This window comes from Notamacropus eugenii, chromosome 4 (assembly GCF_028372415.1).
Source record: "Notamacropus eugenii isolate mMacEug1 chromosome 4, mMacEug1.pri_v2, whole genome shotgun sequence".
Lineage (NCBI taxonomy): Eukaryota > Metazoa > Chordata > Mammalia > Diprotodontia > Macropodidae > Notamacropus > Notamacropus eugenii.
Window position 1 is genome coordinate 365,255,294 of NC_092875.1, and position 25,111 is coordinate 365,280,404.

Sequence of the window (25,111 nt, forward strand, 5' to 3'; positions counted from 1 at the left end):
TCTTATTTTATATTTTTTTCTCTATTCTGTATTTGTATTCTAGTGTTTTGAATCTAAAATAAAATTTTTCGAAAACATAAAATATACAAACTTTATTCATACTATAAAACTACTATTGCACAGGAATGGAAAAGAGAGAATCGGTAAATTTCCCTTATAAAATACTAAATTATAAATTCATTAAGGGTATGGACTGTCATTTTTTCACTTTTTAATTCCAGAACACCTATCTGAATACTTCACACACAGCAGATACTTAAATAACTTTTTGTGAATTGAACTGACCAGGATGATATAACAAAGATATTCATGGGTAGTTAACATATAAATATTTCAGTGTAATAAAGATACTGTGAACTTTGACAAAGCAACTAAATTTTATTCAGAGAATCAATAGAAAAATAAAAATCTATTCAAAAACAATATTCATTTTTTTAATTATAGAAGTTGCACTCCGTACCTCAAGAATAGGACTCCAATTGAGGATGGAGGAACTCATGAAAACCATACCATTCCTTGACACTGTAGCAGGAGAAGCGTTATCGATGTTATGAGGCTCAAAAACTATTTTGCAGTTTGGAGCCATAGGGATACGATCTCCATTTGCAAGTGTTAAAGTTTTGTTATCATCCAAAACTGAATTCAAGTTTTCAATCCAGATTGCATCCACTGGGCCATCAAGAACTATCCAGATGTGTTCTCCTAGAATAACCACAACACCCAAAAAAGATATATTTTATATGTATATATATATATATATATGTGTGTGTGTGTGTGTGTGTGTGTGTGTATACATGTACATACACACATACATATATATTTACATATATTGTATATACATGCATATGTATGTATTTTTATCATCTTGTAAAAGAAAGTTGTTCCTCTATTTTATCAAATATATTAGCAGGTTTACACTCCATAAACATGTATCAAAATCCTAAAAAAGAAAAATTGACATCGAGTCATCATTGGATTGCCAATAAGAATTCTATCATTCATTTCAGCACATAACTTGACAATGATAGGAAATTTTGCTGAATTCCATTACTTTTCATGAACAGCTGACATTTAATAATAAGGTTTGTAGTCATGATTGTCCCATTAAAATTAAAAAATAAGCTTCAGATGTAAAATAAAATTTAAATAAAATCTCTATTTTAACCCATTGAACTAGCTATTCAACTGAAAAAAAATTGACATGAGTCACTATACACAAGTTTTGTGAGAAAGGATAGATAGCAAGTAGATATTTTTTTCCAGAGGAAAATTACTTATAAATGGCAATAAATTTTCTTATCCTAGGAAATGTTAAAAAATATTATGACTACAGGATAAGTCACTTCATAAAGACCCATTTCTATTCAATTCACCTGTCCTGTTTCTATCTAAAGTTACAATTTAAATTATTTACTTGTCAGAGATTTCTGTTCCAGAATAGGCAGTTGGGTACAACTGCACTAATTCAGTCTTCCAAGCACTTTTTAAAGATATTTTCTTCAGAACGGGATCAGGCCTCATCTTTCTAAAGAATTACACTTCCAAAATGTCACATTTGCACCTTTCATTAAATAAAAGCCAAAGCACAATAAAAAGACACTGAAAGGGAAAAGACTCAAAACTCATGTCTTTCACAATTTTTTTTTCTCACAAGGTACCCTATTTTCAGTGAACTTTTTTTTGAGACATGACCCTTGTGATGCCTGAATAAAAATGAACTAAATACTGAAGTAATCGTCATGTTTTAATATCAATTTGTCAAAGACAAAGTTTTCTCTTTTTAAGTTTCTCCTCCGTCAAGGTCCTCTTCTATGAAAACCTTCTTTGACCCTCCAAGCCGAAACTAATCTCTCCTTCAAATATGCCATGATTACACTCTGGACCTCACTTTCACACTTGGCACAGTCTGTATTGTGGAACTTATTTGAGTAGTATCTTAAGCCAGGAATGTGCTGGAGTCACCTTGTACATACTGATCGGTTTTCAATGTGATCATTTATACCTTGGAAACAGGCAAATGCTAAAAATTAGGTCTAGATGTATTGTTTCATTGATTGTCTAGACCTAAGAATGTAATTAAAATGTCAGTGATGCAAATTAAGTTTAAAAATGTGTCATGCATACATTTTTTTCAGAGTACTAATTCTTAATTTACCAGCACATTCCTACTCTTAAACTTCACCACTCCTATCAGATTATTAGCTCAAGTGGGAATGGTCTAATTAGCCATAGTATCTTTCTCAACATCTACAGAGGGTCTACACATGCTTTACATTGCATAGGCACTTAATAAATGCTTGCTGATTTAATTCAATATTGCCAAAGATCAATCAGGAAAATTAAGTCCTACATTCACATATTGCACACCTAAAGAATATGAAATTATCAAGTTTACGGAACCCCAAATTCTTGATCTTTGTTAAAGTACTAACGTTGAGAACACAATTCCCTTTCTATTCCAAACTTGTAAACTACTTCCAGGCAGAGACTTCCTTTCTCTAGTATCTCTAGTACCTAGCACTGTGACTCCTTAATAAAACTGTTGAATTGAATTGGCTTGAAACAGATTTTTTATTAGAAGTATCTTTAAATTTTTAGTTTTGTACTTTTTTTTTCTTACCTTTCTTTGCTCTCAAAGTTTTTCTCCAAAGAGTGGAGAAAATCCCATCTGTCCAGTCATTTGTAGCCACATCAAGACGACCAAACATCTGGGGTGCTGTGATAGCTTTGGGATTCATTCTCATTTCACGGTGTGGCTTTCCACAGTCTAGAGATGATAAATCCAAATAGTCAATATCTAAATCCTCAAATAAAATGTACTATATTACAACTAATTTACATACAACAGTATTTATGAACAATATTATATTGTCATCAGTGTTGTCTTTGATGAAGCATCACCAGACAGTGAAAAATTAAAAGCAAGAATCCTTTAAAAATATATTTGTACAATATACACACCTGTGCATGCACACATATATGTATACATACATGTATAAATAACATATCCATACATATATGATTGAAATCATTAACACTTCATAGACTATGGTTATTTTATTCTTCACCTACTGAGAAGCAAAAAGCCTGTATTGTAGAGGGTTAATAAAGGACACCATGCTAAAATTTATGAAAGCACTAATGTAATCTGGGAGTTCTTTAAACTTCACAGCTCAAAAGTCTTTTGGTTTATGATGTACCTGATTAAATTTTGTGCCTGGAATACCACCTGGAAGATGCTTTATTCTCCACATTATCAACTTTGATTTTCTGGGATGTGTTCTTACTCACCTTGGAAAAGACAGGCTAAACTAATGTCGCATGCATCTCAGGACTTTCCCTTATGGCCAACCACAGAAATATATTTAAATCATTATCATTCAACCTTTAAAATTACTCTTCAATTTGCTGGACTTTTCTGCATGAGTTTCCAGGAAAGACTTGTGTTTAATCAGAACCAAAGAGATCAATAAGCTTTAAGACTTAAAAATCATTAGAAGAAACTTAGAATATAATTTTACAAATAAAAGGGCCATATATACGCAAACATGCACATTAAGAAAGGTGTTACATTAAAGTCTGTGAAAATGTGTTCTACGCTTTCCTCTAAACGCCTCATAAAACTATGCAGGTTAGTAATCAGTACTATTTTATTGCCCTGAACTTCAATTTGATGGCCATATTTTATCTTTTGCAATGAGTGTAATCCACAAAACTTTGCCCAAACTCTTTTTTATTTACTTTTTAAACTCTTTTTTTCAGGAGAACAGGAAAGCATTAAAAAATGATCATGGAATATATGGTATGTTGGCTATCAGAAGCAGAATCCTACCCCCAACTTTAATTTTTGGAATATCATAATAAATAACTGATAGTAACACTTGTGTCCTCAGCTCCTCTCATCCTTAGTTATACACTAGTTGGCAACCATTTCCTTCTAGCTGCTTGGATGAGAAGGGTAATAGACCTGAAAGTGACCCTTTCACATCTAGTTCTTGTTAACATTGGAATGTTCCCCATTTGCTCCCAGGATCCATGAGGAACCTGTCTATTGTAGATGTAAGGTATTATTTATTCAATACTGTGGCCCCTAAGGAGGAAGATTAATTTCTTTTGATTTAACGTGCCTCAGACTCACCTCCTTCCAAACTGACTTTATCTTATTAAGTCTTCCATTGTGGATTGGTATTACATTATCCCTAAGCAAGTGAAACTGCGCTGACATGTGAATGTATTCTCTGGAAACCATTAAAAAAGCTACGATAGAAGGATCTGTGCTCCAGTTGATAATTCATTAACCAAATGACTATGATTATTTAGCCAGCAACAGATTCTTTTTCCAGCATGCCAAATTTAAAACTCTGGAAGAAATCTCATCTAATTTAGTTCTTTTGATTGATCTGACTGTTCTAACTTAAGTCATGGCCTATCTAGTACCATGAACATATGATCATACAAAGAAAAGAATCTCAAACTGGAGAAAATGCACTTCATTCATTCAGTACCTCTCTAGAGACTCATTGTTGGATAAAACATTTTGCTCAAGGACTATTCAGAGCTAAAGACTGGGAATATTATTTTTAGGTAGGTAAGATCATATCCTTACGTAGTAAACCCTTATGTAGCTTATCCTCCAGACCTAACTACCATTCCCACAAGCAAGTTGGAGACACAAGGGGTGCTTAACTACTTGCATCCTCAAGATTGTAGGGATAAATACAAGGAGGTGGGAAAGGGGGAGTTGTTTCTAATAGTATAATTCATGCTCTCCCTTTAGATGTACTCCCATGATTACCTAGACAACCTTAATTAGCTTTAAAAAAAAAAAAGATTCACAAAGGAACAGAATGGTTGATATAAAATATTCTCCCATAAAGTCTGGGACACACTCTCCCACAAGTACCTACAGAGTCAGGGGAAAAGTAGGATCAACCTTACAGAGCACATATGACAAAGGTATAATTCACAACTCCTGGTTTCTGGAAGTTCTTTTGCCCAATCTTCATGGCATTCCCTCGTGAAATGTGTAGCTCTCTACTAAGTTTTCAGGGTGGGAGCTCTTACAGAGTCCTGGGGCTACCTGCCCTTAGTGTATTTAATTTGTCCTCATTTACCAGTATAACACTGTAATCGGCCACTGCTGTTCTGGGGACATTGTGACCAATCTGACAGAAAGTCTGAATCTTCCAACTTTTAGAGTTCACAGAATCATCCTCTAGTCAAGAAAGAAGAGACAGAAACTATCCCTAAAACATACCCAAGAAATTCTCTCTGTGTGACCTGACTAGAGTTGTTCCACCAAAATTTAGGCCTGCTTTTGGAATTCTGAGTTCTGAAATGAATTGCTGCTTTATCCAGGCCCCACAGGATATGACTGCTTCCATTAAACCAACTACTTTTTTTCCTTTTTCTGCAGCCTTCCTTACTACCTATTCCCTTACCCCTACAATCAGGCCCCCATAATCTGAGTTTCTGTGCCATACCTAGGATAGTACAGCCTGGTTTGCACTAGGATGCCAAAACCTGGAAGATACTGATAAGATTTCTAAACAATTACAATTAATATCCAATTAGCTTCCTATTTGCATTGATTATCCTTGGTACCGTATGGTTACTCTTTCTCACATATACCATACCTGTGACAGGCAAGGTTCTTCTCATCCTATATTCACTCTGCTCCTCAGTAGAAATTTACTCAACAACACATGTGATTTTGTCTCCGTACTGGGGCTCTCTTATGTCTGAAAGACTTTCTATTGTGTTTCTTCTCCATCCTAATGCCCACTCAATTAAATTTTTCTTAAAAAGTTGATTTTAGGGTTACTCCTACTTGTGTTTTGTGAGACTTGTACCAGGAGCCATGGGATGGGTCTCATCACAAGTTACCATTGGACTCCTTATTTCTTAAGGCAAAAGCTTTTCACCACTCCTTATCTTCCTTGACCTCAGTAAAATTTTCAACTTAATTGACTATCTCATCCTTCTAGAATCCCCTTCCTTGGTCTTTAAAACCTTATAGTCTCTTTTCCTACCCATCTCTTCATCTGTCTCTTCACTGTGTCCTCTTTATTATTCCGATTCTTTGTGGATATCTTCCTAAGTCCTGCTCTTCACCTCCTTTTCTTTCCACATTCCCTCATCAACTTCATTGACTCTATAATTTTGACTATTATCCCTAATTAATTCCCAAATCTGTATTTTCAACATTAATTTTTCTCTTCATCTTGAGGACTACATTTCAAAATGATATCTGAATGGAAGATCAATAGTTAAAATTCACTATTTCCAAAGCTAAACTAATTATCTTCTCCAAAAAAATTCCTCCTCCAAAATGGTCTTCCAACCTCTAATCTTTGCCACCATACAATCCTTCCTTCATTGTACTGCTAGTTTTATCTTCCTTATAGATAAATTTTATAATGTTATCCCCTACACAATCAAAATCCTCTAATAGATAGATCCCTCTTACCTATTAAATACAAAGCAGTCATGGCATTCTAGACCTTCCGCAATCTCACACCAACCTACCTTTCCAGATTTAAATCATGCAACTTTTCTCCATATTCACTAGGTTTTAGCTAAACTAGACTCTTTATCATCCCCAATACAAACTTCTCTCTGTTCCATAACATATCTTGCTCAGTGATCCATACACTTGAAATGCCCTCCCTAATACCTCATCTCTTCCTACTGAAATTATATCTACTCATCTAGCACTTGAAGAGATATTTTGACCAGATAGTAGTCCTTGACCTTACTAACACTCACAATTGTGTTACCATACCTTTCAAAAATAGATATTCAGTTTTTCAACTGGCCAGAATGAGAAAAATAAACAAATCTCAAATTTTTCTGTAACACCTGGCTCAAGAAGACTGAGAAATATATAATAACATAGTGATAGCTGGGGGGGAGGGGTGGGGGGGAGAGGAGGGAAAGGAGGTCCTCTGGGAGCCTGGGAGCCTGGAAATGATATTATAATCAAAACAGAAAAATTATCTAAAGAATGCAGATCTCAGGAGAAAACTGGGTACAAATGCCACATTCATAATGCATCTTTCCTTGATTTTGTCCTGTTGCACCTGGCTCTCTCCAGGGACAGGGCCTACCTAATGGGAAAGCTGGCTAGCTACCAAAATTGGGGTCAGTAACAAGTTAAAACTGCAAGAGATAAGCCAATATTTACACATCTTGGGGAAGACTACTCAGTCAGAATTGGGCAACAACACATTGAAGAAGAGCCAATATTAAATCCAGTTCTAGAAGTCATAGGTCAGAGGTAGTGTCGACTAATGTATAGAGAGCTGACCTTGGAAGAAGGAAGATCTGAGTCTGGATAGACCTCTGACACATACTAGCTTTGTGGCCCTGTGGAAATCATTTAACCTCTAAAAGCTCTAGCCAATTCTCTAAAACTGTAAGATTCAGAGAAGATGTCAACATGCATTGGTAAAGGATATGATTCACTAAGACCATCTTATGCCAATGAAATCACAGGTCTAGTATCTATCCTCACTCATGTTCTGCTCAAGGCAACCTTTTGAGTTGCTGGAGAGGGTGCTTCCCACAATTCTCTACTAATTTAGATGAATGATTGCTCCCATCACAGTCCGCAGCAGTTAATCTCCCCACTCCTACACTTCTCAAATCACTTGGCTTGGATGTTTTCCATACATTTACCAAATATAATTTAAATTATGTTTATCTTTCTACATTTTGTATCCTCCTACTATACTATAAGTTCTATGAGGTCAGAGAATATGTCTTAATCTTTGTATCTCACTCAGTTACTTACAAATGTCAGGTACATTGTAAATTTTTTTAAAAGATAAAATTAGAACACAAGCCTCCTAGAATCCAACAGGGTCTCTGACTTTTTTAATAATCAAATTACAAATGGTACATATATATCAACAGCTATTGCTTCCACTAGGATCTCCCTTGCCATTTATCCACTAACAAAGCCTGAAATCTAGGGCTTCATGGGAGCTATCCAGAGACTAGAATCTTTACCTTCCTCCCTTCCTCTCTACTCCATTTCTTTAGGGCAGTTAGGTGGTGTAGGGGACAGAGTACTGGTCCTGTAGTCAAGAGGACCTGAATTCTTATTCTGCCTCAGACACTTAATTCTTAGGGCAGCTAGCTGGTACAATGGATAGAGCACCAGTGCAGGAGTCAGGAGGACCTGAGTTCAAATCTCACTTCACACACTTGACACTCACTAGCTGTGTGACCTTGGGCAAGTCACTTAACCCGAATTGCTTCATCCTGGGTCATCTCCAGTCATCCTGATGAATATCTGGTCACTGGATTCTGATGGCTCTGGAGGAGAGGTGAGGCTGGTGATCTGCACAGCCCTCCCTCACTCAAAACAAAGTCAAGTGCAAGTCATGTCATCATATCTCTGATGGCATGATCTTCTTTGGCAACGAAAGACAAACACACCATACACCACACCACCATTCCATTCCCTCCTCCCCACTAGATTCAAAGGACCTCAAGAAATCATGTAAATAAGAAATTGGACCTGAATGGGGTATGGAGCCCACAATTAAAATACAGGACTACTATTCCAACTTTGGATAACTCACAATTTAAATATTTCCATACCTGTCATTGATTTCATTAAGGTGTAGATGCAGGTTGTTTTCCCTGCCCCACTAGGTCCCAAGGTCATCATTCCATGTCTCACCCGCTGTGTTTCAAACAACTGAATAACTTTCAGCTTCCAAGGAGGATGATTAATTAAACCAGCTTCTTCAACCTAAAACCATAACCAAACAACAAAGTCATTCCAATTTAATGCAAGATTCCAATGAGTAAAATCAGATTTAATACACACTCACAAATAGAAAACTGAAAAATATTTTGAGATTTTTCAACTTATCATCATAATACAGGTTTTCAATGACTTACTAATATCACATTAAAACAAAGGGAAGCATCCTGCCCACGTGATTGAATAACATCTTTGTTTGAGTCAATATCAGGAGGATAATTTAAGAATAAAGTCTGAAACCATAACAAAACAGATTTTAAATTTTCTACTAACTCCTGATTGTGACTCATTTTACTTCTTGATTCTCATCCATCCTCACCTATTTATGAAAGTAATTTTCATAATGTGCAAAACTGACCATGACACTCTTACTGAATAAACCACAGTGACTCCTTATTGCCTCTAGGATCAAACGTCAAGTCTACTTCTAGGCATTTAAAGCTTTTTACAAGCCAGCCCCAAGCTAGTTTCCCAGATGTGTTGCATATTTAACACAGTCCAGTCAAATTGTCCTTCTTAGTGTTTCTCATCCATGGCACCATCTCCATGTTTTTGTACTGTCTAACCCCCATGCCTGGAATATACACACCTCTACTAAGAATCTTTAAATTCTCTCAAGTTGCAACTCCAAGGCCACCTTCCTCATAAAGCTTTTATTCATCCCAAGATGACACTATCTTCACCCTAACACTATCTTCTCTTTTGATGTAGCTTGTATATAATTATATGCAACACAACTTGTTATGGCACCCTACCTAATTATGCACATCATTGATAGAATATAAAGGTTTCAAGAGTTCCTGTCATAGAGTAGGCACTTAAATATTTGTTAATATTTTGATTGATCCAATACATTAAAAATACCAATAAACAAGGGAACTATGAGCAAAACATAGCTGTAAATTTGAAATGCCCAATTTTATAACACACGGGTCATGGATGAAACAATAATAACTCAAAAGATTATATTAAAGATAATGACAATATCAATACAAATATCAAAATATATGAGACAAAAACAAATCAGTACAGTGGAAAATTTCTGTTCAAGAATGTTTATATTAACAATCATAAAAAATAAAGAGATTTAATGAATTGCTTACCATTTAAAAATTAGCAAATCAACAAATAAGTATTTCCTCAAAAATGCAAAGAAAATAGGATGATTTGGTTGCTACCTTATTAAAATTAATATATACATTTTTTAAACCTATGAATAACAAAATTTTGTTTTCATACCTAATATTTTATAATCTTTTTTTTCTACTCTTAAAGCAAAAAGAAAGAATTGAATGTGAGAATCAAGAAATCGGGGCAACTGGCTTAACATGTTAGTGCTCTAGGTCACTGGTGCCAAACTGAAATAGAAATAGATTCCTATAGTCTGAATATTAACCCAGAAAACCACAAATTAACATTATCTGTGCTGTATTATATATTTCTTTGTTAAATATTTCCCAATTGCATTTCAATATGGTTTAGACACTGGGAGTTTTGCCTTGATACTTCTGTTCTAAACAACTACCTTAGACTATAAATTGCAGAGAAAGTATTAACCTCCTTTGTCAGTTTCTTTATCTGAGAGTTCCCTATACATACAACATACATAAATATGCACATGTATATGTGTGTATGTATACATGCATACATTTTATATATATATATATATATATACATATACATATACACGTGTGTGTGTGTGTGTATAGTTCCTGTCTCCTTCTTGTGAGGTATGAATGGAAGGCATTATCATCACCATTTTATAGATAATGGCCCAGAGAAGTTAAGAGATTCTTACCCTTAAGGTCACATAATTTTTAAGTAATAGAGTCAAGATTAGATCTCAGGTCTTCTGATTTCTTAGGCTATATTTCACTTTATTTGGTTTGTTAACCAAAACATTTGGTTACTCTCATAAAAAATAATCAAAAGCACTGCCATAGTCTCTCTTTAGCCAGTAGGTATCACCATAGGGGCCTCAGTATATCAATTTAATTCAGAGACAACAATATTGAACAAACATCTTGTGCACAAATACACACACACACATACACACACACACACACACACACACACACACACACATTACCTTTCTGTCAATTGCAGCTTCCAGTTCAGGGTAACCTGCCTTATCTAGCTGTATGTTTGGGAAAAGGTCTTCAATCAGACTCAGGAATAAAGGTTCATCCTCATCAATCTAAGGGAAAAGAAAAGGAAGGAAGGGAAAGAAAATGAAAAGAAAATCAGACAAATCATTTTTACCAGTAAAATAAAGATTTTACCTAAGCCCCCAAAAGACTAATACAGTCCTATATATTTGACAACAATTAGTAATACACATACCATCTTATTATGAACCTACACATTTTCATTATCTTTACCAGAAATCAAAAAAAATGCCATCTGTTACCACCTCCAAATATGACACAAAACCTTGCTAGCATTACTGTTTATACACATTCCAGTTAAAGATTAAGAAAACACTAACAGTTATAATAGATGAGAACTCATTAGCAAATTGAGAAAGTAAGAATTCTATTTATACTTCTCTTATGAAGGATGAACATCTATTCACTTAAGACAGACCACAGAACAAAGAAACTGGGACACACTAGAGGTCATCAAGTACAACCTTCTCATTTTACAGCTGCAGGAACTGAGGACAGGAGAGATTAAATGACTTGCCCATAGCCATACAATTAATAAGCCTCTGAGATGACATTTGAACTCAGGTTTCCTGACTCTAAATTTAGAATGCTATAAACTATATCATTCTGCCTTTGGACTCTATTAATTGTGTCTGTCAGTATATTGGCTGAGCCTCATTCTCTGCTATAAATTTTTTTTAAAAAATTTAAGCTTCTTACAAATTTTTACAACTTAAATAACGTGTTCACCTGTCATACTGATAGGCAAGGTGAGGGGGGTGAGTTTTAGTTAAAATGAATAAAAATCATTCATTAGCAACAGACATATAAACAGGACCTTAACTGATAAAATTTCTTCATTTATCTTCCTGGCTAAAATTACTTAGCCTGTGTTCAGAGATATACTATGACAGTCACAATAAATATAGATTATACTGGATAACATGTAGACAATATTATTTTTATTTTCCCTAGTGTTTTCTATAGCCATTAAGTCCTTTGTCATTAGCATCTCTAATAAACATCTCTAATAGCTATTAGTGCTTGATCAGTGGAACCAGTGCTTAAGTAAGTGGAACATGCCCATCTGTAAAGCTTACCAGTTTAGAAAGATTCATATCTCTTAGCACACGCATGACAATGGTTGATTCTGTGTCAGTGGGGTTAGCTCTTTTCGCTGCTCCTAAAGTCCTGAGTACTGATAAAATGTTACGTAGTCCAAAATCATAATGTACCTAAAGAATTAGGGAATTAAAAAAAATTATTGTTTCAATAGTAGCTTTCAGAAAAAAATATATAATTTATCCAGAAGGATTCCCAGACAGTGCAGTGGTGATTAAATGATGATTATCCTTTGATAAATGTACATAAACAATTGGTGCTAAGCACAGGTTTCTCTCAGAATACTTCGAAAAGCAAACTGAGAACATGAAACAAACTAAATCTGTTCCATTTCATGAAACTTATTTCATGAGTACAAGAATTCACTAGGACATATGCTAATAGAACTACCTAATGGGGAAAATTAGGGAAATTTCCCAGGCATGTAAAAAATCTCATTTTCAGCTTGAAGGAAGAGAAGGATATCATTTTATTATACAGGAAACAAAAAACTATTCTCTGTATAGGCAACAGCAAGATGAGAAAATATTTCTAAGTAGAAGTATAAGAAACAGGACAGCAAAAGCAAGAAAATAAATGAAGAGTTTGGACTGAGAAACAACATAGGAGCTGGGCATGCAGAGGCTTGATGCACCAAATGAGAACTTGGTAATGTGATTTACAGTGACAAAGGAAAGACTTGGAATAGAGTAGACAAATGGTTGATATTATGGCTTGGAAAGGGCAGAAGCAGAATGTGAGATACTAGTGAGAAGGTTACAGTAGATCAGGCACAAAACTTGGCTGCATATCTCACCAGCTGGATGTCTTTGGCTAAGTAACCTAACTTCTCTGTGCCTGTTCGAGTCAGGTATTTGTTGGTTGGCACAACCAATTCCCACCATGCCCAACCCTCCCCCCCCCAAAAAAAGTAAGACATACTTGTAATGTTTATCCACATTATTAATATTTCTCTATCGTGTACTTAAATCTAGATTATAGACCTAAGACAAGCAACAGAATAATAAATCAAGCCTTGATTTATAGCATTTGCTGATGTCCAAATTACAAAGTACTCATACTAAAAATTTAACTTGCTGGCTTTAGTATCACTTTGATTATTATTATCCAGAAAACTAAGGAAGCTGGGGTTGTGGATTCATTGGCTCCCAGGCTCCTTTCAGCACTAAAGTTTTTGGCAGTGGAGGCTGAGTACATAGATGGGATTAAATGCAATAATTCCTTGATTCAACATTTATTAAATGTCTACTCTAAACCTGGCTAAGAGACAGTCTGGTAGAGGGTAGATAGCAGGTAAATGAGTCAAAAAAAGTCAGCGTTCAAGTCCCATCTTTCACTCGTACTAGCTATGTGCCATGAGCAAGTTATCTTTCAGTGCCATAAGTCACTCTTTAAGATTATAAATTATAGGGAAGTCACTTATCTTCAACAGTAGGGGAAGCATCCACAGTGAGAACTCCCTCTACTAATGAAATCATGAGTGCAATACAACCCCTTTTTCCCTCTTCTCTAATATATAATAATTAGATAATATAGTAATACATCATATATGTAATTTATAACCATATGTAAGTAACTTAAATTTACTTATAAATTTAAGTTACTTACATATGGTTATAAATATCATAAGCCATATTATATTAATATGTGATAATTATCATATATTTTATATAGTATAATGTGATTAATTCTATGTTAATATTATTTCTAATATGTAATATTTTCTAATATGTGTCTCAAATAAGCAATCTTATTTTAGCCAATCAGGATGACACCTTCTCTGCAATTTCTAGTCTTCAACAATTGCCTACATGTCAGAGGTGGGACTGACCCCAGGCCCTCCTAGGGTTATATCTCTCTCTCTCTTTCTCAGAGGACAACTGTATCTGTGGCATACATTTATGTTTTACATTTAAACGGTCCCTCTTAGCAGTCAGATGCATATACAAAGGATTATTATTGTAGTGGTACTTGTGATTATATTTATTTGCCCCTTGAAAGTGTCTTTAAATCATCACCCCCTACATAGTTTTCCAACAAATAAAACTTGAATCAAAGACATCGAGTGATGCATTGATGCAAGACAAACTTTGGGTAGTCTCACCTGTTTAGAGAGCTGCTCCTCACATAGTTTATACAACGTGAAAAACTTCCTTGCCAAGACAATGTTATCGATGAAGCCACAGCTAGCCAGCTTCACTCGGATTATGATTTGGCGATCAGGAACCATCATAGCCACCGAACGAAAGTTAATCTTTAAGTTTTCGGGTAACTCCTGCCGACCAGCATAGCCAGGGTTCTAAACAGAAGAGGTGTCATTCAAACAATTATTAAGCAATAATCTAACCCCTGCTGCCATGAGCAGGCTAGGGTAATTTTTCCTTTAAAAGTATAAGAATTTCCTCAAGGATTTCTCTCAGGGGACTAAAGATTCAGACTGTCTATGTCACTTCCTCAATACGTACCTGAGTTCAAAGCAGTCCCAAGGAGCTGAAAGGACTCTGAGATGTTTGGCCAGTGAAATTGGATTGAAGCTTCACTCAGCTGAATTATATCAAAGGAAAGGTTCTCAAAATCGATCTTTTTTGAACACACCTGTCTCCCGCTATGGCTAAAGTAAATCTCCTTTCGGTAACTGTTAAATGACCTATGAATGTCTTATTTTGTTCTAGTATCAAATATAAACTATCAGAGGCCTGTCCTTAAGGAGGCTTAACCCAGGCCAAATGCCTACCACATACAAAGTTTTGAATGACTCACCAAGGAGATTCTTCAAATCTGCCAAAAGACTGATAATTTACTTTCTTCACTGACATAGCTCACAACACCTCCATGACTTAGTAGATAGTTCAATGAGTTGTTGTTGCCAAGTTGTTGTTACCCTACCCTGAACATGACAGCAAGCCAACCTTCTGCTAATAACAATGAGCTAGAGGCAAAGATTAAATAAAACTTGATTCTGCTCTCATAAATTACTATCACAGAGCATTAAACACATACAAAAACAACACCGAAAGGACATTTGATGCAGATGCAATAAATATGCAATTGCTATCAATGTGGTACAGTGAGGGAAAGACTGTGATAAAGACCTAGGTTCAAATCCTGACTTCTCTCTTGCTATATAGGTGAAATTAGGAAAGCTACAATTCCTCTCTAATCCTGAGCTTTTTCATCTATAAAATTAAAGGGTTGAATTAAATTATCTCTAAGGTCACTTCCACTCTTGACTTTATGTCACTTATCAAGATTTACCATTCTATGGATCATCAGGTATGACTCATGGGCATTTCTTAACCAGCCAGACCTATGATATCATCAGAGACCTCCTAGTAGGGCATCTCCTTTACCAATGTAGATGATCGCCCATCAGCAACTTAGTCTGAGAGAGCTGCTTGGAATGAAGCATGACTTTCCTAAGGTCACAAAGCCAGGATGTGGCAGAATCTGACCTTGAACTTAGTTCTTTCTAACTCTGAGGCCAGCTATCAGCACACACACACACACACACACACACACACACACACACAAATGTGTGTGTGTATATATACATATGTACAGATTATATGTATATATAGACATGTGTATATAATATATGTGTTAATATACGTGTGTATATATATATATAGCTCTCTCAGCTGGCGTATCAGTCTGTTAGGAGCAACCAAATGCACACACACATATAAATGCATACCAAAATCCACAATCCAATTCTTACTAATGAGAAGCAACTAAAATTATATTCATAGGGGAAAATATTGACCCTGTGACCATACTGCAAGAAATTCAGCAGTTGGTTTTATATTTTCTTACCATGGTTAGAAAGAGTCCAAATTCTGGGTTCATCTGTATAGTGTCTCCATCAGTAAAAATAAAACTCTTTTTACGTTCTTTCTTACATGTCAGAATAATGGAGATTTGCTGTGCAGCAACGGATAATACTGGTAGATCAATACGATTAAATTCATCAAAGCAGCCCCAGGACCCTGACTGTGCCAGCCCTTAGAAAGGAATTTAAAGAGAGAATTTGATTAATATATAGTATCAGAGAGTTGAGGATAAGGGTGTTGTAAAGGAAGAAGCCTACTGTCAAAGTAAATCAGAGATCCGTTCATTCAGAAATGAAGTAGGAGTGTATGGGGAATTAGAAGTTGAGTAAAGTGAACAAAGCAGCCAGCTCTGAAAGATGGTTAACTTAGCACCCTTCAGTAGCACCAATCTAAGCAACTTAGAGAAAAGGGATCCTACAACAGTCTGGTGATGTTGATAATGTTTGTCCATATGACCCACTATAATATATTTCAAGATTCCCTTTGAGTTTTGATTGATTTTTATCATTAAAAAATCAAATTACTTTATTAAAGAAAACTAGCAATTTGTATTATTGTACTTTGACTATTGACCTCACCTTTAAAAATTCTTCCCAGTCCTCGGAAATCCATCTGATCTGAACAGTTGAAAACCACCACATATTTACCAAGGCATCTTCCCATATCTTTTGTCGTTTCTGTTTTTCCAGTCCCTGCAGGGCCAGCCGGTGCTCCTCCCATGCTCATTCCCAAAGCTTGAGCCAAAGTGATATAACATCTATAGAGGTGGGAAGAGGAGAGGGAAAGATGACTGATATTGAGAGTGGTGGGAAAACAGACGAGAAGTCATGTAATATGAGAAACAGAGTTCTGGTCTGGGAGTCAAGAGATATGGATTTTAGATGTATGATCTTAGAGGAGGTACTTAATCCTTGTGGGCCTCAATTCCTTCCCTACCAGATGAGAAGAATATGCTAGATCATTGTGATATTATTTATAACTCTGTAAGTCTTTGATTTTACTTTGTTTGGATGATGCTGCTCATACAAGGAAGTAATTATTCATATATGAATAAGTCATCACAACATGGGCATACTTCCTGGTAAACACAAATTTACTCACTGAATCTATGTGCTTGTCTATCTGTCTGTCCCTCTCTCTCTCTGTCACGCGCGCGCACACACACACACACACACACACACTCCTATAATGGGATCTTGTGACTGTTCAGAGTGGAAAACTGCATTGAGTAAAATCTGGATGTGGTAGGAAATTTCCCAGAATAATATGATGTGAAAGGAAGCAATTTATAGAACACCACTATTTAGTACTGGTATTTCACCAAAAACCAAAGTGATAACTTCTTAATGGGAAGAATGATTTCATTGAAATATTCACAGAAAGACTTCCAGTGTGGACTCAGTAGCTTACAGTACATGTCCCCTCCATTTCAGTCAAATTTTTAGAGGCTTATCATAAGAGTAGCCACAGTAGGATACATGTCTTTGACAAAACAACTTACAGAGATCTTTTATTGGGTTCTAAATGAAACACAAATACCCACATGAATTACATCAGGCTTTAAAGCTGCATTTATATTTATAATTCAATGTGTTTATGCATATTGGGAATATTAATACACATGTATATGGAGTAGACATACGGAATATATTGTACACACATATGTGGAAATGGCATATATTCTATCTGTGTGTACATGTTCAGTTATAAAATATATATACAGGGTGTCCCAAAAGTCTTAAGCTTTAATAGAATATTCCAGAATAAAAATTTAGAGGCAAAAATATGAGGACCGCTTGCCTCAGTACTCTTCAAAAACCTATTTTATGAAAAAATGTGCTTATTAAAATGCAAATAACTTTGTACAGAAAAATAAAGAGGAAAATGCATCTCTTAAACCAAGAATGGAAACTGCTAGTTAGCAGGTCCAAACTAGCCCTTTGTTTCATTTCATCTCACCTCTGGGATATGTCACTTTAGTCCCTGCAGTAGAGAGAGTAATATTCCCCCCTGCCGAACTGCTAAATTTCCCATTTATAGTACAGCTTCAGAAATCATTGATTACTTAAAGACTAGCAAGCACTGGCTAATCAACTAATGTACATCTCAGGCATTACTGTAATAGGAATGTTTCTGGTGTATTAGGAAAAAGAGGCAACCAACTTACATGCCATTATCTCAATACATAATGATAAATATTTTAAGTGGAAAGTGCCTGAGCATGAGCACAGTATAACCAGCCTCTCTCCATCAAGACACAGCTACTTAAATAAGCCTGCTTTAACTACGCCACATCCATCATCATTCTGTGACAACCCCCCAGTTGCACCCAAGGAGCAATTCCACACCCTTCTTAGAGAGAGCAGCACAGGGTCTTTGTGTATCTGCCTGTGTTTGTGTATTTTTTTTCCTCCATTCTCCCCAGTACTCTGTATCTCCCATGCATTTGTCCTTCTGCAATATCTGTGGGGTTTTCTCCCCATCACCTGCCTTTACATTGCCTTGTCTAAACAACCCTTCACCTCCACATAACTGGCCATAATACAGAACAGGAGTATATTTTCTACTTTGCACTATATTTTTGAACAAATTTGTGTTCCCTATTCCTACCTTTAAAAGCAGGGGAGTTTAACATTTTATAATTTTAAAAAATAAACAAAAATATTTAAATTATACACTCATTACTTCTGTTTCATCCTCTATTTTCCTGGTCAATGAGTAAACTGAAAGGGAGTGGGGGTGGTGTCCCTCACGCATTAATGTAGATACAGTGATGCTCATATTACTGTATCAGCATCTCGTGGCAGTAAAAAAATCTTTTAAAGAATACATAAGAGTGCAAGTCCAAAGTCCTTTGATTCTACCATACATTTTTTGCACAATTTGACAGAAGTGAGTCACGAACCAGTGAGTTCATGAGTATGAAGTAGTTCTGGTGTAGAGACCTCTATCAATGCAGACTACACTTTATATGTAATTTATATCTTTAGAGGGCTGCCTGGCAACTGAGAGACTGAGTGACTAGCCCATGGTCATATAGCTAGTATGTGTTGGGGTGAGATTTGAATCTCAGTCTTATTGACTTCAAGGATTGCTCCTTAAACATTATCCTATCACCTATGCATTCATTAAATTAATATTTCTTCATTATCTCTAGGAAGCTTAGTTCTGGATTCTCTATCCTTTTTGCTAAAACTTAATTATGGACATATTTTAGGAATGAACAATCAAGATTTTTAAAATAAGAACCATTGTTTTGGTAATAAATCTATAACAAATTATATCTTATCAAATTCACTTTTTAGCTAATATGAACAGTAACGTCATGCAGTACATAAAGCATTGAGCTTGGACGGTTTATCATTGTGAGCTCAAAAATAGACTCACACTCTTACTAGCTGTGTAATCCTAGACAAGTAACTTAACCATATTTACCTTAGTTTCTCATCTATAAAACAAACTGGAGAAGGAAATAGCAAACCATTCTAGTATCCTTGCCAAGAAAACCCCAAATGTGGCCACAAAGAGTCAGAGACTACTGAAATGACTGAACAACTTAGCTAGTATTGTATGTCTTAATATGCTATTACTCAGACATGATGATTACTCTGTAGACCCACCATTGAGGCCTGAATTTTGAGTTATTTCCTCAATATCCAGAGCCAGTGAGTACAAGCTGGCTCCATTGCACCACTGCAAAGGTATATTAATCACATAGTCTATGTAATAACAACAGAATTTTGTTTTGTTTCATGCTTTGGGGATAAAGGGATGGCACAGATAGAAGTTATAAATAGGAAAAAAAAAGTGAAAAGTCAGAGTTCCCAAAAAAGAGAGAGAAGGAATTAAAAAAGGAAATATAAGCCAATGTTATAAATAAATCACGAATTTGTAGTTACAGAAGGACAGAAGTATAGTTTTCTAGTTTCATATACATTATTTATTAAACAGATAAAGTATCTTTATGTGATCCTTCATTTCTGCTACTATTTATTAGTTTTATAAGGTAAGGGATAAACGAGATTTGGGAAATTGTGTTGTACCTAAAATGATCCTAAATTGTTCACTGTGTCAGAAGCCCATCTCTAACACAAAATTTCCTGGTGTGTTGACTTGGTGTCATTACATGAACTATCACCAGCTCAGAAGAATCCTAACTATAAGTAACGCAAAGGGTACTGGAATCACATTTGTATGGCATCATTCAAAGATTTACAGGCTGACAAAGTAAAGTTTACACTCTCCCCCACAATCCATATGCACCTAACTTTCTTTATGTTGGAGTTACTAAAGAGAGATCTTACTATTAACCTAAACTAACCACTGGTTTACTGGTATTTCAGAAGAAAGGGGATTAGAACACAGTATGAGAGAACAAACTAAATTTGTTTGGGGGAAGAGCTTTCTGATAAAGGAAGAAAGTCTAAATGTATACTGTCTGAACCTCAAACAGAGGGAGGAGGAAACAAGGAGAATCCTGATTTACTCCACCAAATCTTTTCTCTTTTGGAGAGACTTCACCTCCTCATCTTTCTATGTCTTCTACAATGACGCGGACAAAAGGTATGCTTTGAGTTCATTCTTCCAAAATTTGAGTTATTGGGTTACCTTATTTTCAATTATTTTTCCATTCACTCATCTTGTCACTTCTGTCTAGCATTCATCTTCTCAAACTTAGCACAGGTAAATATGTAAGTAATAACATATCGCAAGGACCAGTCTTATCTTGTTTATACTAACTAAAAACCATCTTATTCAATAAGGGTGTTTAAAACAACTGCTGCCTAGACCTTCACAGCAGAGATAGGATGTCTTAAAGACATCTCCTAATAGAGAAAAGAATTATTGTTTTGTTATTAGAAATATTCTAAAAATATTTATTTTCTAATAAATATTAATGAAGAATTACGTTATTATTTGAAATAATGCTGAACCCACCACAAATCTCTTTTACTTTTAAAAATATGATAAATTCACTAAACATGAATTTATCAGTAACAAGTGATACATAAATAAAGATTCATAGTGTATAATTCTCTTCTAAGTTCATATGTATGGAAATGTTCATTATATTTGGTATTAATTAATAACAAAGCATTATTTTTTTAAAAATTACAATGTAGCTGATGTCACAAGTTTAAGGTAGAGTCATGGACTGGCAGAATTTTAGCAATGGAAGGGATCTTTGAAAATCTCAAGTGTACCCCCTCATTTTACACATGAGGAAATCAAGGCCAAAAGAAGCTGAATGATTTGCCCCAGTGATAGAACTGGGATTAAAATCCAGATCTCTTGACTACCAGTTCAGAATTCTTTCCACTACATCTTAGATTTATTTGCTTTCCATTGCTTTGTTGTACAAATGCCATTTTGGCTGTTTCAATAGGATAGCACTAAGTAGCAGAGCCAATAAGATGGTGGTCAAGGTCAACTATGATTTGTAACACTTTTTTTATTTCCATAAAAACAAAGAAAAATCCATTCATCTTCATGGCCCTTCAATTTCCACAAAGGTCATTTTAACTTTGTCTCAATTGAGACAAAGTGAAATTGCTTTGTATGGGCTCCTCCTGGGTAAGTCTGGGGAGATTTTTATCACCATCCAGCATAAAATATATGGGAAAACTCACATATAATGCTAAAAATGTCTTGGTTTCCAAGATTTCAGACACAAAAGAACCAATAAAACCTGAAGACATAATAAAACACCGTAAGCATTTTGAAAAGAAGAAAGGGGGGAAAAAATCACAGAATCCTTCCATCACCTATCTGTGAGAGGAGTTATGACAAGTCTGTCAGTGCAGCCTAAAAATTCATTCTGGTATATAAAAGAGACATCTGTGATGTGAATCATCATCTTGTCAGAGTCTTCATTAAAATAAAATCTGCACTGTTTCAGCCACTCGAAATCGGTAGGGTTCTTGATATGCATATGACACTGAAATTTAAAATAGATACTTGATTACAAGAGAGAGAATAATTTATTTCACATATATAAATTAATATCTGACTGGGCTGCAAAGAGTAGTAAAGGGGGATCATGGAAATTCCTGAGAATTCTGGGAGAGGAAAGTATCTACTCTTCATTTCACAGGCCCATAAAGAAACCTTTTGCAAACCATGGGGATAGTGTGAGTGAGGGGAGTACTTTCCTTAAAAAGATACAGTGAAACTAAATGTCTCTGCAATAAACAAGATATAATCTTTTTAAATTAGTTTAACAAATTAAGAAACCAAAATACTTCCCATAAATATATACACAAAATATAATCTATGTAGAATACAGAAAGAATCTTATAATTTAGCAGACAAAAACAAACACAAATAAACAATTCAAGATACAATAAAAATGATAAGAATTGTGTTTTTTTAAAAGAACTCTTAAACTTTTACATTAGACAGAAGCAAATCTAAAAATCCTACAAACGTATTCTGCCTTCTACAGGATATTATTATGCTGCTGGTTAGTGGCATTTCCATTTGAATTTTTTTAGTAAAGTACTAAATTTTCTATATTTAGTAAATCAAAAAAATCTCATTTCCAAAATTTCTTGACTCCTAAATCTATTTAAGGGTGAATATATATTCAAGTATTAAAATATATTATTATTTTAGATTATTATGCTAATTACTGTCATTATTTCTGGGCTAATCTTTCTTAATTCTTTACTGAATCTAGCTACATAGATATTAAAATAGCAGAAAATTTTTAAATCAGAGTGTTGGCTTTGAAGTTGGAGGACTTAGGCTCATGTGCCCGTTCTGCCCCTTGCTACATGGGTGACCTTTAACCAAACCACTTAGCCTTTTTGGAACTCATTTACCTCATATAAAAATGAGGTAGTTTAGACCATATAATCTCTAAGGTCCTTTCCAGTCTATATCTATGATCCCATGACATTTAGGACAGAAAATGAACTCTAGGAAAAAAACTAGTATTTCATTAATTATAATGAGCTGTCACCTTCTATACCTAATGGAGGATTTCACAAGAGCAGGCTTTCTTTCTTTTTGCCCATTTTTTCCGTTTCCTGAAACTTTTCTATGCTTATCAACTGTTAAAGATGAAAAGTTAATACAGTATCTAGAACATAACATATTGAAATTGAACACTGGCAAAAAAAAATTACTTAAAATGCTCATTTAACAAAAACCTCAAATATCTCAGTAAACTTTTCTATTAACAATGAAAATGTTCTCGATAGCAATAATAATCATCGTTATCTTTAATTAATAAGTAATTTTTAAATGATTACACCTGTTTTGGTAGAGATAGTGTAATTGCAGGGAATTCCCTATGCTGATGAATAACACATATAAAACTCCTACTCCTCAAAAATAGAGGAATATTAGACAAGCAGACAGACAAGTAACAGGCAAACACACAAAAAGGAAGACAGGAAGTCCTAGCTAAATAAGAGCTGAATGGAATTTTTCAACATATTTTAAAAATGGAAATTCCACATATACCCTTTCATAGTTAACACGTAAATGTACAAAACTAACTGAGAAGGAAAAAAAAGAACAGTATAAGCAGTTGTTTACCATTATGAAGAAGATTAAACTGAATTTCAACTTTGATTCTGATTCAATTAAATCAAAACCAATTAAGTGGGTAGATAGTGGAGGCTACTAAAAGTATTTACCAGTTCATCAAAGATATCCCTTTGGTGGACATGAATAGTGATCAAAGTCTCATATTTCACACGTTCCACTGAACTTAAATCCTTTGTGGTCATATCTATCAGTGTATTCAGTAGTTCTAGGAAAGACTGATTTGTTTTCTGCATGATTTTTTTATCAAACTTGGCATTTGTGAGAGCATCCTCTGAGTCCCTTGTCCATATCAACTGAATTCCTAACAGTCCAACCTGATAGAAACAAAAAGGCAATGTAAGCATGTTTATATAGAGATATCTAAACAGAATTGTCCATAAAATAAGTAGCTATTATTTATCAAAATGTTAATTCAAAGTATTTTTTTCTGGGAAATAATGGGTCACTCTTCACACAAGGTCTTCAGGCAAAGGCTGAGTGATGTCATCATGGGCATCGGAGAGGAAATTCTTGCTCTAATAGCAGTTGTACTAGGGGGTCTCAGAAGTTTCTTTCAATTTTGAGATTTTCTGATGCTGATTGCCCCCAACCTAAAGTAATTGCCTTTCTCTTCACTTTCCCAAATCCTCTACCAGTAATTTTTTCATTCATGTGTGTGCATGTGTATATATGTATGTGTATATATGTACATGTATACATACAAATATATCATGGGGCAAATTAGGACTGCATTCTCTTCAGGTGTCTCTTGTATTACTGTGTTGTACTGTTGTTTTTTTCTTTGTTTTGCTTATCTTTTCCTGTATATTTTGTTATCTTTTCCTGTGTCTAAGCCTTACCTCCCCCAGATCACTGTAAATTCCCTGAGGGAAAGAAAGGACAAGTCTTCTGCTTCTTTATGCCCCTACAACAGGTAGAGCAATGCTTTCCATTTGGAAGCAATCAGTACATCATATTTCTTTAGGAAAACAAACAATTTGGTGTATTTTAGTTAGTTTTTCATTCTACCAGTAAACATATTCAACATATATTGAGACTGAAGTATTAGAAAAACCAAACAGTAATATGGAAAATTTCTAAGGGCAATATCCATACATTTCTATTTTATGTAGAATTCAATTGTACATTGCACAAAAACATTCCAAGAGGAACTTTTAGCTATGTATTTTTTTAAAGTTTAGTTTAATATAATTAGGTAACTTGTGAACAAAGTTTTCATTGTCTTTGTATTCATGAAAATCTAGATGTTCGAGCTTTGTATTAGCACAATCATTCAAGAAACTCAAAACACATGCTTCCTGGAAAGAACATTCTGCAGAATATGCCATCTCAGTTTAATATTGACCTGTGCAGGGAAGGAAGAAAGAAATTCAATCAGTTGGAAGCCTGGTTCCTGAATGTTTGTGGATGCCTGGCGAATCACAAGATGTAATGAGGACTGAGATTCTTCCAAGAGAGAATTAAGCCAAACTTCTACGTTGCCCTCCGCCATCACAGGTTTATCCAGTTCAATCATCTCACCCTCACGCGAGCAAATTGACATAATACGATCATAGATCTACGTTAAGACATAAAAAGAAATACATTCATATAGAAATGAAGATAAATACACCAACTTTTTTTTCTCTGTTGCTTTTTTCCTCCTAATCTTACTTCTGTCTTTCACCAACTTAGGC

The 25,111-nt window shown here is 34.9% G+C and overlaps 1 protein-coding gene across 4 annotated transcripts in view; it reads right to left on the reverse strand.

Annotated features, from left to right (window-relative positions):
* Positions 1-25,111, reverse strand: part of DNAH5 (dynein axonemal heavy chain 5) — a 420,121-nt gene that overhangs the window by 147,005 nt on the left and 248,005 nt on the right. For all 4 annotated transcript variants that reach the window (XR_011966270.1, XM_072605437.1, XM_072605436.1 and 1 more), the window contains exons 33-43: positions 24,781-24,993; positions 23,525-23,749; positions 21,644-21,816; positions 16,457-16,635; positions 15,862-16,049; positions 14,153-14,347; positions 12,027-12,161; positions 10,869-10,976; positions 8,611-8,764; positions 2,621-2,767; positions 461-702 (exon numbers count right to left, since the gene is read on the reverse strand). Coding sequence is in view for 3 of the 4 variants with exons in the window: in XM_072605437.1 (XP_072461538.1) it covers positions 461-702; positions 2,621-2,767; positions 8,611-8,764; positions 10,869-10,976; positions 12,027-12,161; positions 14,153-14,347; positions 15,862-16,049; positions 16,457-16,635; positions 21,644-21,816; positions 23,525-23,749; positions 24,781-24,993 (1,959 nt within the window). In the remaining variant the exon portion in view is untranslated. The remainder of the gene's footprint in view (positions 1-460; positions 703-2,620; positions 2,768-8,610; positions 8,765-10,868; positions 10,977-12,026; positions 12,162-14,152; positions 14,348-15,861; positions 16,050-16,456; positions 16,636-21,643; positions 21,817-23,524; positions 23,750-24,780; positions 24,994-25,111) is intronic.